The sequence below is a fragment of the Prionailurus bengalensis genome, chromosome B3 (assembly GCF_016509475.1).
Source record: "Prionailurus bengalensis isolate Pbe53 chromosome B3, Fcat_Pben_1.1_paternal_pri, whole genome shotgun sequence".
Taxonomy (NCBI): domain Eukaryota; kingdom Metazoa; phylum Chordata; class Mammalia; order Carnivora; family Felidae; genus Prionailurus; species Prionailurus bengalensis.
The window spans coordinates 147,319,884-147,335,132 of record NC_057355.1 but is presented as its reverse complement, the minus strand read 5'-3'; the positions used below and the strand labels follow the sequence as shown (position 1 = coordinate 147,335,132).

The 15,249-nt window shown below is 63.8% G+C and overlaps 1 protein-coding gene across 1 annotated transcript in view; it reads right to left on the bottom strand.

Moving 5' to 3' along the window:
* PACS2 (phosphofurin acidic cluster sorting protein 2) overlaps positions 1 to 13,482 on the bottom strand; it is a 55,386-nt gene extending 41,904 nt beyond the window's left edge. The window contains 1 exon segment of the mRNA XM_043557127.1: positions 13,335 to 13,482. Coding sequence (XP_043413062.1) covers positions 13,335 to 13,453 — 119 coding nt within the window. The 5' untranslated portion in view covers positions 13,454 to 13,482.
* Between the last annotated feature and the right edge of the window lie 1,767 nt (positions 13,483 to 15,249).

The window sequence follows — 15,249 nt, the reverse complement described above, 5'->3', positions numbered from 1 at the left end:
AGCTCGTCTAATGACAACAGTGCGCCCGGGGCAGCCCGACCTCCCAGAGGTGAAGGGTGGCGTGGGACCCCGAGGGGCGGCGGGTGGGTGGGAGTCGTGAGGCGAAGGAGCTTCTGTGGCCCCGGCACCTCTGACGCCTTACACCAGGGGTGGCCCGGCAGAGCCCCAGGCCGAGTGGGCGCTCCCCCCTGGAGCCCCTGCCAGCACACAGCACGGAGCCCCGGCACCGCACCCCCCACGCCGGGCTCTGCTGGGCCCCAGGTCGAGGCAGATAAGGAGCCGCGAGGCCGCCCGCAGGAGGCCTGTGTCGGGGAGCGGGAGAGTGCACGGCTGCGGGCGTCCCCCCAAAACCCCGGGGGGGCAGTGCGTGCCACACGCTAAATTTTGTTTCCCCCCAGATTCGTGCTGAAACGGCCCCCCACCTCTGGCATCATGGCGGTAGGAGGTGGGACCTGGGCGGTGAGGCCCGGGCGGGATGGACCCCAGGCTGCCGGACTAGGACCCCCACAGGCACTGCTCCGTTTGTGCCGTGAGGCGTCCCTAGGGAAGCCTCCACCAAGGAAGCCCAGGTGCCCCAGGACTGCTCCCCTCCCCACCGAGAGGGCAGCAGGGGTCCGTCCCGCAGGAGCGTGCTGCATCTGCGACGACTGCGTCAGGGGCCGGGTGGCAGGGCGGTAACGTGCAGGCTGGCCCGATCCGGGACAAGGAGAGGGGCAGCAGTGACGCTGACCGCGGATTCGCGCCGTGCGCACCAAAACCACAGGAAGCCCTTCCAAGCAACCAGAGAGAACTCCTTCCCCACGAGGAACCTCGAGCAGGCTTCTCCCCAACTTCTCAAAATCGCTGCAGAGGCCAGAAGACAGAAGCGTCCGAGGGCCCCGGGGGGGCGGGGCAGAGGCGAGGCCGTCCCCTGTGGCTGTCGTCCCCTGTGGCTGTCTCGCTGGGGCCAGGGCGGCGGGGAGGGGGCGGCTTTCCCCTCAAAGGCAGTACAAGCCAGTAACAGACCAGTGGACAGGAGACACTAATAAAGGCAGGCAAATGAATCTTGATCGGTTTCCTAGGAGAAAAACGACCAAAAAAGCGAAGAGAAGAAAGCGTAACAAGAGTGCAAGTGTGACACGTGCCGCAGAGGTACAGACCTGGGAGTCAGAAGGGGGTGTGTGCGTGGGAGCGGCCCTCCCGGGCGGGGCGGGGGCTGCCGCGGACACAGCTGGCCAGGCGGTGCTGAAGACAGAGTGGGATTCGAGCAGAGGACAGAAAGGACAAGGGGCCTGTCACCAGGAAGCCGAGCCGAGGCCAGCTCCAGCCGCGCCAGACCACCTGCGCGGGACGGCAGGCGGCGCAGCCCCGGCGGTGACCTGGGAAGTGGGCCAGGGTCCCCGGGGGGGGGGGGGGGGGGGAACGCGTCGCCAGAGGCCTACGAGCAGGCCGCGCGGCTCCGGCCGGAAAAGGACACGAGACAAAGTCTCCGGGAAGCCCCGTCCACCCCTCTCACAAACCTGTCTTGGGCTTCTTGCACATCCAGCCCACCTGGGCTGCGCCCCCCCACCCCCACCCCCCCCCACCCCCCCCCCCCCCCGCCCAGGAGCCACCAGGCTGCCAGCAACACACAGACCACGCGCTGCCTCCGCCAGCACCAGGACCCCCTCCCTCACCCCGTGCCAGCCCCCAGCCCAGCAGCCCCTCCTCCCCACTGGTTCCACCCGCGAACACCCACTTGGTCAGCAGCTGTGCACCTGACACGCTGGCCACGGCCACAGACTACCCACCCAGGTCCACGGCAAGGCCATGCGGGCTCTGGCGCTCCCGGGTCTGCGTCCCACTCTGGGCCCCCGTCTCACCACCCCCTGCTCTGCCACGTCTGAGAATCAGGTGATCGATCCAGGAGAAGCCACACCCCTCACCCCCTTCCTCCCAATGACTCCAAGCCCCCCCCCCCAGCCGCCACCACCCCCCTCCTCTCCCAGACGGTGCCCACCCCTCCCATTGTCTCCTGGCCGCACCCCAGCAGGCTCAGCCCCAGCCAGAGACACTCCTGGATAGTCCCAACAAGGGTCTGTGCTCACACATTTCCCAGTAGCAGCCTCCTTGGTCTCTGGCACCCAGGGAGGTTCTCGCCCTCCCAGACAGTGCGTGCTGGGCCCCTCTTCTCAGCCACACCCTGAGGGACCGCCTCAGATTTGCCGGGGCCCCCGTCACCTGAGGGGCAGGGTCACACCGAGGTCAGGCGGACTGGCCTGCAGGCTCGGCCACTTCCCACCGCCCTCTGCGGGCACAGCAGGGACGGCTCAGGGCCCCCAGCTCCCCGCGCCAAGCCAGGATCGTGCCCACAGCCCACTGGGTGGCCGGGATGAAAGGGCCAAGGTGCCATCACACGGGATCAGGTGCGCTGGCTCGGGGGGGCCCTGCCTCACAGCCCTTCCTCTCTGGAGGGGCTGCGAGACCCCGGAAGGGCAAGGGCAAGGGCAAGGTGGGGTGCCACGTGGAGCCGGCGTGAGGCGGGTGCAGGTGCCGGTGGGCGCTCGCCCCTCCTCTGCACCCGCCCCGAGTTCCAGCTGCAGATGTCCGCTGCCCGGCAGGCTGGAGACGGGCGCCACGGGCGCGCCTGTCGGCTCTGCAGACGAAGCAGCCTGCTGTGTGCTGTGGACCCGCTGGGCACCGGGAGCCTCGGGTCTGGGGACAGCGCTGGGCCCCACCACATCCCCCGCCATTCCCGTTTCGAGCGGCCCTCTGGCTGCTTATACCACAGCAACGCCCCCCCCACCCCCCGCCCCGCCCAGAGGACACTGAGGACCCCAGCCCCGGAAACTCCTGGAGCTCCTGAAGGCCACCACACCCCCACCCCGTGTCCTCTTCACAAGCATCAGCCAGCCCGGTGCCCAGGACGGTGCTGGAGGGCGGGGGGCCACAGGGAGGGGACAGCAGGCTGGGCCTGGTTCCAGGGGCTTCTCATCCAGGCAGGAAAGGCAACAGCTGCTGGGGAGCAAATCTCAAATGACGCCCAGAATGCCAAGCTGGGCGTCTGTAGCGGGCGGGAGGGAGCAGGGGGTTGGGACAGGGCCGCGTGGGGGCCCAGGGCCTCTACACTACAGCGCACGGCCAGTGAGGACGAGGACCCCCGCCCTGGCTTCACCGTGCCCTACGGCACCACCACGACTCAGGGCTCAGTCAGCCGGGGGATGGGCCTGAAGGTCACCGCCGAGTCCCCTGCTGTGGGACTCTGGGTCGAGGAGCTGGCCTGCCTTTCTCTTTGGGCCGCAGGCCGCGCTCTTGGGAGAAGGGACCTCATCCTCCCCTCCTCTTGAGGGAACCAGAAAACCCCCAAGGAGCAAATTCACCAGGAGCTCTCTCCTAAACCAATCCAATCAGACACATTTTCTGTTTGTTTCCAACACGAAGATCACTGCCCAGCGAGCTCCCTGTGAGCAGACAGGCGCTGGGGTGCGACCACGAAGGTCCCCGGGGTGGTATTTTCTCACCCACCAGGCCAGCCTCCTCCACCTGAAGACCCCGCCCGGGGCTCCTATTTCAGGGACGGCACGTGCGGACACCCCAGCTTTCAAGTGACCGTGAGGCCAGGCCAGCAGTTTCCTGCGTCCCCCACGGCGGCGGCTGGTGACGCAGCTGTCCCCTCCCTGGTGGGCCTCCGCCGTGGTGGCACAGAATGGAATGTCCTCCTGTCCACGGGAGCAGCCTGCCCCGGGCAGGGTGGTCACCACCTATTCTTGAGGAAGTGATTCTCCAAGAGGCAAAGCAGGAAAGAGGAACGCAGCTGTGGTCGACTCTGCTGGTTCAGAAGAGGGCAGAGGCAGGGCCTCACCGCTGGGCAGAGGGCTCGGCGTCCACACCGGCTTCTCCCGGAGAACCCTCACCACGGCCCTCACGCCTGGCCTGCCGCTGCACGTGGCTTTTATCTGCCGAGATCGATGCCACCAGCGATCCTCAGGGGGCTCAGCTGTAGACAGTTCTGCTCCAGACCCAGACCACGAATAAACTCACAACCGGAACCTTCCATGACCTGCCAGGTGGCTTTCCAGAACCCACGGATGGGTCTGGCCCATGCCTCCCGGCACACGCGGGCAAGTCGGAGGCGAAGGTGGCAGACGCCCCGCCCAGACCCCAAGGCCTCAGCCTCCTGCCTCCTCACCGGGGCCCCCAGCAGGGCCCCTCCCTCAGCTGCAGTGCTCACGATGCTGAACTCAGACCAGGAAGGCAGCCTCCACCGTCACAGCGCAGCCTGGTAGGGAGCCAGGACCCGGTGCCCCTTGTGTGCAAACAGCCCATCACCCCCCGCGACGCCCCTTCTGTCCCAGGAAGCCCCGTCGTCTTCCCTTCCTCCCATGGGCTCGCCCTGACCAGGCCCCGTCCGCCCTCCCCGCCACCTGCTCAGCCCCCATCCTCACCCCTCTCTCAGGGGCCCCACACCCACAAATGAGTTCATCGTCCTGCCCCCGGATGCTCCATCGGACAAGTGCTATGTTTGTAAACACAGTCCCCGCGCTCGCGCATTTCCTGGCAGAACCAGCCAGAGAAGAGGGTGTGCCGACCTGTCCCTACTAACCTCCAGTTACGCCACGGCCGGCTGAAGCCTAAGCTAGGATCCAGCCAGAGCCTGCACGCTCCTGAAGGACCCTCTGCGATGGCCTAGGACCCCCGGGGACCCCAGAGGACAGCGAGCCGGCCGCAGGCGAGGTCACCAGAGCCGGCCCTCGGCAGGACACCTGCCCGAGGCACTTCTGGGGGCCCTGGAGACCCACAACGTCACCTCCCGGGTGGGCAGGGATGAGTGTGTGAGCACGGAGGCACCGCCCAGCTGAGGGCAGAAGTGCGAGGCTGGGGCACCTGCAGAGCCGTGCTCCACGTGCAGCCCCTGACACCCGGGAGGGCACGCCGTGCCACAGACGCTCACTCGAAACCAGGGAGGTCCCAACCTTCCAGGACACAATCGGGAGGTACGGTCACGGGTGCGAGATCTGCCACAGTCACGCGGCAACACGAGACTCAAATTACATGACGGATCCTAGCAAATACATCAGAAGAAATACAAACTATCTGGAGAAAAAACTCAGGGAAAGAGGCAGGCGCCCCAGCTGTCCACAGTTCGAGGCTCTGACTCACAGAGGTCACCCCAGAGGTCACCTGAGGGCCTGCCTGGGGGCGCCAGCACCGTCCCAGTGGGGACAACACATGCCCTACGAATTGAGCTGAGCAACCGGGGACAGGAAGGAGGTGGTTGCCACACGAGGATGGAGACCGTGCAGCCCACACAGGGCAGAGCCGGGCTGGCACTTCGGTGAAGGGTACGACCACGTCTGAGCAGAGGGGGTGCCTCTGAGGGCCTGCCCGGTGGGGGGGGGGCGGGGGGGAGGGAGGGGACGAGGGCCTGCCCAGTGGTGGAGGAGGGACGAGGGCCTGTGGGGGCGGGGGTGGGGGCAGAGACAGGGGCTGAACCCCCTGCCAGCAGGACTCCACCCACAGAGAGGGCAGAGGGTGACACTGTGGACAGACACTGCACTGCTCACCCCAGACCCCACGATGTGTGTGCGGGGGGGGGGGGGGGTGCATGCTGGAACGGTGGTGTTGCCACGTGGAAAGCAGACACGGAGCCAGCTGACAGCCGGCCGTGAGACCCTCGAGGCACCTCCCTTGCTGCCAGGAGCACAAACCAGCTGGGAGGAGAGGCTGGGCCAGTTCCTCCCGAGCCCCTCCCAGCCCACCTGCCGATGGGGCAGCAGAGCCCCGCGTGTGCCCACCGCCTGTCCCGGCCCCCCGCCCTCGTCTCCCACCATCGGGACAACAGCGCCCACAGGCTCTCGGCACCACGGCTGGGTGCTACCTGTGCCTGGCCAGGGGGCAGGTGCGCCAGTCCCTGGTGCCCCCGCCGCCACAGGGGACCCACCCTGGCCAGAGCAGCAGGAGACCCGGGGCCGCGGCCTTGACTCCATGGGGCGCCAACCGCCAGGCGAGCAGCAGCTGGGCTTTGTACGCGTGCCTCCCTGCCTGTCAGGTGCACAGCTGCCCTTCCCCCAGAGGGAGACGGGGCCGGAGACACCGACAAACAGAGCGCTTCCACCAGACGGAAGTCCAGACGGTGCGGCTCGGGTACAGTCCCCCTGGACCGAGGCACCTCGAGGGCAGACGGGAGCCGGGCCTCTAAATACACGCCCACACCATCTCCAAGGCTGACTTTCCACTGCAAGGCTGCCTAGCAATCGCGGGAGCCGATGAGGCGCAGGTGCGGTCCGGCAGTTCCACGCGCTTGCCGCGCCCTGCACCGAGTCCAAACGCTGCCCGGCACCGCCAGCGGGGACGCACGGATGTGCCAGTTCCCAGAGCACGGCAGCCTGGGGCCGGCCACGATGCTGGAGGACACTGGGCTGTGCCCGCGGGGAGGGCACGCTCAACCCGTGGGCTCTGGGCGCACACGGTCTGCCCACCCTGCCTGCATCCCAGCACCCGTCTCTGTGATGGGTCACTCTGGCCGGGCCGCATGCTGCCTGGGCTCCCGACGGACCCTTGCGATCTGACCCATCACAGGGTCAAAAAAACACATCATTTTTCCCAATTGAACAGCCACTCTCTGGAGCGGTCTCCCTACCCCAGGGACACCCGCCCTCACCCGGCCCTCCCAGGCGGGACGGCCAGCACGTGGGGCAGGAGCGCAGAGAGCTGCTTCTGGAGCCCAGCCGAGGGGTCCCCACCCAAGCATCACATGAGACCACCCTGCCCCCCCCCCCGACCCCCCAGCAAAGCAGCTGTGAGCTCCCTTAAGGCAGCTGCTTCCTGCCACACAAAGGCCAATTCTGCACAGGAAGCAGACCACACGGCCCAGGTGCACACTCGTGGGTGGGCTGCAGCGAGAGGCACTGGATGCCCAAGTGCCCCCCACAGATGCCAGCCCACGGGCCACAGAGGGCCAGCCTCCTCGGTCTCCCCTCCGAGCCGACTTCATCCTTCGTCCTTCATTCGCGGCAAGCACCGCGGCCCCCCCCCTCCACCCGCGCGCACATCCACCCCGCCCCAGCCGCCAGCCAAGTCCACGGCGCCCGGCCTGCGCCGCTCCCCCAGCACACACCCGCACACTCGAAACAAAACCCACACTCGTGAGCAGGGCACCCCCGTTCAGCTCCGGGAGCTCCCCCAGCAGGCGCACCATGTCCACACTGAGCCCTGGGTGGAAGACGGCACAGTGCCCACCGGCTGCCCCGTGCGACGCGGGCAGAGGTAGAAGGAAGTGCTGAGAACCAGCCACCGTCACGGGGACACGCAAAACCTACCCGGCGGTGGTCTCTGTGACCACCCGGCGGGATGGTCGCATCCGGACGGGGCTCCAGAGGCCAGCAGGGACGGCGCTGAAGAGAGGGCGGCTGGCACTTCCCAGGACTGGTCAAAACCACCGACCCACGAAGTTGGAGAACCCCAACCAGGACCAGGCAGTATCAGAAGAAAGCCACACCTGGAGGCGACAGAGAGGCGATCGCGGAGGACAGACCTTCAAATGAGTCTCACCTGACCGACAGCCGACTTCTCAACAGCAAAACTGAGCACAAAGTCAGGAAGCTACGCCCTCCACGTGCAGAGGGGAGATGCCACCGGCACGTCCACACCCACAGGACACCCTCCAGAAAAAAGGACAAACGTTCCAGAGACACAGAAAAGCAGTTAGTTATCAACACTACCTCGCTAAAGAAAATCCTGAAGATGCCTTCTCAGACATAAAGAGGAGGACAACTATTCCAGGTTCTGAAATAAAGGAAAGGAAGTGGTGAGTTTTGCAGTTAATCGAGTGCTAAAGGAGAGCGGAGTGAACAACCCCTCCCAGGCTCACGAGCACAGTGACGTACACCAAACAGGAGCGTGTAAGCACGAAAGGGTTGGGTCAGAGTGACAGGTTGTAAGGTCCGTCCTTGCGTCTGCCAGGAACAGGATAAAGGTAAATTAACTTGAAAACACAGCCAGTATGCAAACTGCAACGTACACAGTAAGCACTGAGACACAGAAACAGTGGTAAGTTTCAAACTAATATATGATGGAGAAATAGAATGAGAAAAAAGCCCGTTCAAAATAAGGTAAGACCAAAGAGAAAAACAAACACAGAAAGTAGAAAACTGATGAGCACAAAACGTAAACAGGTAGATGCGAACCGAAACGTCAATAATTTAGGCAAAAGACCTAAATTATTCCAGTTAAAAAATAAAGATTCTCAGAGCGAACAAAAACTACATCCATGCCGAATCACCAAAGATACATCTCACGTGAAAGGACACACGAAAGTCTAAAGAAAAAAGGTGGAAAAAGAAGTAACACATAGTGCTTTCCAGAAGCTCAGAGAGCTTTCCTGTCACCAAAGTCCACGTTCAGACAGTCATATGTGCTCAAAGTTCAAAACCCCTGGAAGGTAGCATGATCCAAACACGTATGTACCTAACAGCTTAGTCTCAAAATGACACAAGTCCAAGAGAAACAGATCGATCCACCATCAGAAGGTTTTAACACCCTTCTCCGGTAGACAAAAAGGGGAAGAGATCTGAAGACGGCAGTGAACCAAGCCTGCAGGGCGCGGACAGACATCAAACGCCATCAACTGCCAGAAACGCATTCCTTTTCGGTACAAACAGAACGTGTATGAAAACTGACCTCAAACTGAGCCATGAGGCAAGTCACAAAAAATATTATGGACCTGGTGTCATGCTGACCACTCTCTCTGACCACAACATAATTAGGTTAGAAAAGAACCATCAGAAGAAGAGCGATGAACTGCATCATGGAAAACTAGGAAACAAACCCATATGTTTGCGTATCAAGAAACTTGGCAACTTGCGATTCCGACAGGTTACGGAGAGAATAGTGGAGAATACGAGGAATATTTTAAGTGGAACGACTCTGTGAGGCACAGCTGATTTCCAAAGTACAGATGCTTATGTGAAAGGAAACGAGGAGGAACATGAGGAGCCACACATTTATCAGAAGAAACTACAACACGAACAGCAATGTAAGCCTGAGAATCATAAATGGCAGAAAACAAAGAACCAGTATTCATTTCATCCACTGCTGAGCCCTCGGTGAGACACAGACAAGCGTTCTTGTCCACCTGCACAGACAGCCAGCGTGACAAACTGAGGGGACAGCACTACAGACCCTGCGGGCGTTAGAAAATAAAAATAAGAGAATATTGTGAGCGACTATATGCCAATAAACTCAAACATCTGGACAAAATGGACACATTCTCGGGAAACTCAACTCAAAGGGGGGAAAGTGTCCTCCAGCTATGGAAGCCACTGAATCTGGGCAGTGCCTATAGAGCAATCCCACGCTGAGGGTCCTTTCTGGGTGGCTGCCCACAAACATTCCGCGATGAAGCAGCCCCAGTCTTGCATACAGGACACCACGAAGCAGCAAAAGGAGACACACTCTGAAGCGTGTTCTACAAAGTGTCTTGGCATCAGAATCTGGTGAGACGGCAGACCACACACGCACACACACAGATCCTAAACAAAATCTTCATCGTCTAAACCCGCCAATGAACGAGAAGGGTGACACTGCACGACCGGGCTGGAATTTTTCCAAGAACAGAAGGTTAGTTTAATACTAGAAAATCCATTTACGTAACGTAATGTACCACAACAGCAAGTCAAGGAGAATCAGATGATGCTCTTAATTTAAAAAAAAAAACCTGTTTGGTTATATTCAACATCCAGGCACAATAATCCCAGAAAAGACCCTCGGGAGAAGCCATCACCCAGCTGTCGGAATGGCTAGAAGTCACAAGACGACGGAACACAGGACGCGGCCAGTGGCAGCAGCAGACAGTGCCACCACTTCAGAAAACTGGCACACGCCACCCCCCCCCCACCGTGGCCAGTTGTCACCAAGGACAAGTGACAGCCCTGCCCCAAATGGCCATGGCAGCTGTGAACCCAAGAGCCTCACCCTGGAAACAACCCACGCGCCTGCCGACAGGACAGGTAGAAACAAGGCGCGGTTTCCTCCCACTGCGGGATACCGTGCACACCCAGAGGAGGGAGCCGTGGACACGGACTCGGCGTGCGTGAGCCCAAGAGCCACCTGCTGCCTGATCCCGCCGCAGGGAGGCCCCAGAACAACGGAACTAGCCTGCAGGTGCGAGCGGCCGCTCCCGTCTTGCTGGGGTGTGGCCGACGGGCACACAGCCACCAGACGTCCCCTGCCAGCTGGACAACCTCCTCCCTCCACCATGTGAACCAAACCGCAATTCGGTCCCTGAAATGGGCCAAGGATGCGAACAAGGGGTTCACAGAGGTAAAGATCGGAGTGAACAATAAGCAGGGGAAAGGATGACCAGCCCCCCCAAATTTAAAAACTAATTGATAACCTGAACAGGAAAGAAAAAGTAAATGGGGTGCGCAAGAGTATAAAGTGACCGAGAATCTGCTGGGGCCCAGGGGTAGGGGAGGGGCCACCCGCGGAACCCCGGCCATGGCGCGGACAGGAGGCGACAGGGAAGGGCGCCACGCCACTGCTGATGGCCACCAGGGAAGAGTGCACCTGTGACGGTCTCCTCGGGGAAAGCCACCGACTCAGGGCTCCCTGGAGTTCCAGCCTCACACCTTGCACAGGCCCCGGGGAGAGCAGGGAGCTTCCGCCACGACCAGGAAGGGAAGGGCGAGAGACGGGAGCCACAAAGGCAAAGGTGCACACCTCGCAGACCGCCAAGGAACACGCATCATTGGGAGAAGACGGCCCTAACGCTTGTGGCTGGGGAAGGATTGCCGTCCCCTCGAGAAACTGCCCAGGCTCAAGGGGGGACACAATAAAAATAAGGAGGAGAAAGAAGAATTGGCAGAAGTGGCCTGCAACTTGCGGACGAGGAAGCACAAACGGCGTCAGTAATCAGAGAAATTCGAATTAAAACCACGAGACCGTTTCACACCCACCAGACTGGCAAAAATTAAAAGTCAGGCAAAGCGTTGGCAAGAATGTGGAGCGCTGGGGACTCTCCTCCCCGCCGCTGGGGGCTGGAGTTGGCACAGCCACTGCGGGAAGCCTCCTGGTAGTAACACCGCGCACACGCCCCCGAACCCTACTACGGGCACGTGCTTGCGGCCGGCCTGGCCGCCCCCCGGACACACACGCGCACAGGACGGGGACTCGACGCCGACAGCCGCACATCCGACATTGCTGAAAAGCTGGAAACAGGTGAAAGGTCCCCTGGAGAGCAGAGACCCATGTTGTCATCTTGTAGGGACAGCCACGGGTACGCTGTCACTCAGGAACTTAAAGACTGGGTGAAAGCAAGACACGCAAACGAACAGAGAAAGTATGACCCCTTTAGGTACGAAAAACAGTCCTGCGCAGAAGGTATGGGCAGGAGACGGGCACCGCCTCTCAGGGAGGGGCCACACTCACCAGGACAGGTGGGGGGCGTGTGCTATAACCCACGTTCCCTATGTTCAACCCATGAACTCTGCCTGCCTCTCCTGATGGCTGTCGTGCTCACCCCAAAGAACACCACCCGCCATCACCCCTCCCCTTCGGCCCAGGCTGCACACCCCACCCCTGTCCCCTGACGCTCACCAGAGCGGGCTTCCCAGACCATCTCCACAAGGTGTTGCAAGGACCCTGAATCCTAGCTCCTACCCTCCTGGCCTCTCCTGCAACCTCCCCCCACCACCCTCCAGTTACACTTCAGCGGTCTTTTGGGGAGCCCCAGGAAGCAGCTGGAGAGGTGCAGCAAACAGAGGCCACGCTCTGCACTCTGTCGGGGGGCACCTGGTGTAGCAAGGGGGCACTGACGGAAGGCAGCCAGCATGAGAGATCTAAGGGCTGGTGGCAGTGGTGACAGTGCCGAGGGACAGACACATCGGGGGGAGGAGCTGCCCATATTGACCCCTGGCTGTGGGACTCGACCCTAGGGCAGATGCCAGGATGGGAAAGGGTGAGGAGACGCTCCTCAGCTTGGCTGCGAGGCTCAGAGACCTCCCAGAAGGAGAGGTAAGCAGGTGGGTCTGGAGTCATTGGCCCCCAACCCCGGCTAACACCGACCCTCAGGTCTCACGGGGTCACCGCGTCCTCCGGGAGGCCCCATGCAGATCTGGCAGCGATACGGAGGGCCCGACCTTTCCACTTGGCACAGCCAGTGCCCTGAGCTCCCAGCTCTGCACCCCCAGGGAGCACACCCCACAGACTGGCATCCCCAACACCTCGCTCTGCGACACCTATAGAATGAGCTGTGTCCCCTTCAGCAACACACCACCCACTCCCCATGTCTGGATGGCAATCCTGAGGTCCTCGCCACGAGGTCTCCCTAGGGAGTGCAGCCCTCCAGGCCTGACCCTAGTGCAAGTCTGCCTCTTCCCTCCAGCCTGAGAACTTCATCGTTAGGGACCACTGAGTCTGGAAGAAACCGAGAGAGTGCCAAGCTGACAAGAAAAACAGGGAGGCTGCCAGTCTGAGTGGAGGTGACCTCGCTACAGCACTGGCCTGTGGGTAGACCTGGTCTCGCTGTTCCCACTGGGGTCCAGCCACTTCCCCACCGAGGCGGGGGGTGCAGTCCTTTGCCATGGCAAAACTAACAGCCTGGTGCAAAGCGCCCTGCTCGTGGACACGAAGGTGTCTCTAAACTAGGAAACACGGCGCACACAGGTAAAGGGCCAGCAGGACTGAGCCCGCAGCACCAGGCCCCCAAGACCACCAATAAAAATAGCTGTGCGCTGGATGAGAGAGTAAAATCACGGTCCCAACTTCAGGTGTCCTCTGGACACTGTGCGCCCTGCAGGTCACTCCCAGGACACTCGGACTTGACAGTGTGGCTGCACGCAAAAGGAAATCTGACAGCAGTGGAGAGAGGAGGCGCCCTGAGTCAACTCCAGCACCAGCACCGCATCAGTGGACAGGTGCAATGATGCCGCCTGGGAGCGAAACCAGGTGAGCCTCAGAGGACGGCGGGACCTGAGACACCCGCCGCCACTCCCTCCCGGCGGTGCCAGGACCTCAGAGGCCCTCCACGCGTCAGAGATTGCTCCCATTGAATGCGCATGCCGGAGTGGAGCGCGCAAACGCGAGGCCCGGGGTGGGGGGCCCCGGGTGGACGGGCGGTTCGGGTGGAGACCCCGGGCACGAGGACCCGGGGGACGGCCCCGAGCACGAGGTCCCGGGTGGAGTCCCGGATGGGCAGTCTCGGGTGGGGACGGCCCAGGGCGCAGGTCCCGAGTGGACGGTGCGAGGCGGACGGTCCCGGGTGGGGACGGCGCGGTGCGCAGGGCCCGGATGGACAGCCCCGGGCAGGCGGTCCCGGGAACAGGTCCCGGGTGTCCGGCAGGTGCGCGCGGGAACAAAGCGGCCGGGCGGCGGCGTACCTGGGCACGCAGCTGGGGCTGGAGCCGTCCACCTCCCAGGTGGCGAACAGGTTCATGGGCACGGGCGTGTTGAGCGCGGCGGGCGCGCCGGCCAGGCCCAAGCGGCCCCGCTCGGCCATGGCGCCGGCCCCGCCGCTCCCTCGGCGGCCTGGGCTGCGGCCGGGCCGCGGACGCGCGGCGGGCGGGCGGGCGGGCGGGCCGGGCGCGCGGAGGGCGGCGGCGCGGTCACATGGCTGCCGGCGGCGGGGACGGCCGGGCGGGCGGCGGACGGGCCCGCGGGCGGCAACCAGGCTGCGGCCGCCCCGCCCCGCCCCGCGCCGCGCGCCCCGCCCCTCCCCGCGCCGCGCGCCCCCGCCGTGCGCCCCGCCCCCGCCCCGCCGCCGTCGCCGATTGGCTGAGCGGGCGCGCGCTCACCGCCTCGAGCCCAATCGAGGCCCGCGGAGCGCTGGCCGGAAGTGCGGGGACGCCCGCGCTCCCTGCCGCCGACTCGAGAGGCGTCCCCCGGCCCGCGACCCTCGGGAGCGCGCGCCCGCGCCTGCGCACAGGCCCCGCCCCGCCTGCCCCACCCCGCCCCGCCCCCAGGGAGCCTCCGGGTGGGACCCCACACCCCACTCCGCACCCCGCACCCCGCACCCCGCACCGCCGTCGCCTCCACACACACACCCCGCCGGTCCGCCCGCCACACGCGCTCCCGCGTCCCCGGCCGCCAGCACCCGCCCAGCACCGCAGTCCCGCGCACTCGCGTGTCCGCGGCGCCCCCCAGGGGCACTCGCTGTCGCCCCGCGTGCCCCGTGTCCCCACGCACCCACTGGGGGCCCTCCGCGCACTTCCCGTGTCCCCTGCGCAGTGGGCCCCGGGCTCCTCGCGCCCCCCGCGAACTCTCCGTGGTCCCCCCACCTGGCGGGCTCGGGGCGGGCTCCGGGTGGGCCGCTCGGACCGGGGCCGCCGGTCGCCCTGCCCTAGCCCGCCGGGGGCCCTGCCTGCAGGGGCGCTGGGGGGCGCCGCGTCTGGCCCGCTGTGTGGAGCTGATGCCCCCAGGCCCCTCCGCAGTGTGCTCTTTGTGCCCGGAACCCCCTGTTACCCCCCCCCCCCGTGCCCCTCTGCGTTCCTTAGGCGACACAATGGAGAACAATTGGGGGCAGGGGCGGCTCTTGGCCCTGGGGCTCACCGTGGACTTGGGGACCCAGGCCGGTAGGGGACCATGCCCAGGGCTACCCACTCGGCCCACGGGGCAGGCAGGGTGGGGAAAGGCCCTGGGAAAGGACGTCCAGATTCCAGGGCCCAAGGAGGAGTCCCCACCCCGTCCCTTTGGCGGTGGTCCGGGTCAGTGGCCAGATGCCGCCCTGGCATGTAGGAACAGCTTCTCTGGCATCTGTTCTGTTCCCCCAGTATCTACGGTATTACAGTGGCTTTTCCTTCCGTTCCTGCCTGTTTTGTTGTCTACAAAGAGTTTTATTGAAACAAGGCCAGGCCAAGCAAACCCTCTTTCTTTCCTGGCCCTGGGGGTTCACCATCTCGGTGCCCGTGTCTCCTGCGGAGGACCCCAGGCCACTCCCCCTCTGTGCGAGCCCCGCCTCCCGCTGGAGCGCCCTCTGTGGAGCTACGAACAGCTGGGACTGCTTAAAGCCAGGCCACACTGGGGAGAGAACAAGAGAATCTGTGTTTCCCCGCTCCTGCCCCTTCGGGGTGGCGCAGCCCGAAGCCATGAGGGTCTGTGTGTCCTCAGCCAGCTGGCGGGGTATTGTCTTAGAGGGACCGCTCCCGCCAGGCACAGTGCCCGCCGTGGGCCTCCTACCTGTGAGGTGGAGGACGGGGACAGGACTGTTCAGAGAGGACACAGCAGCCTCGCGTGAGGACAGGCCCTTTGGTGGCGGGAGACTGACAGCCATCGACCTCGGCATGTCGCGTGCGGTGC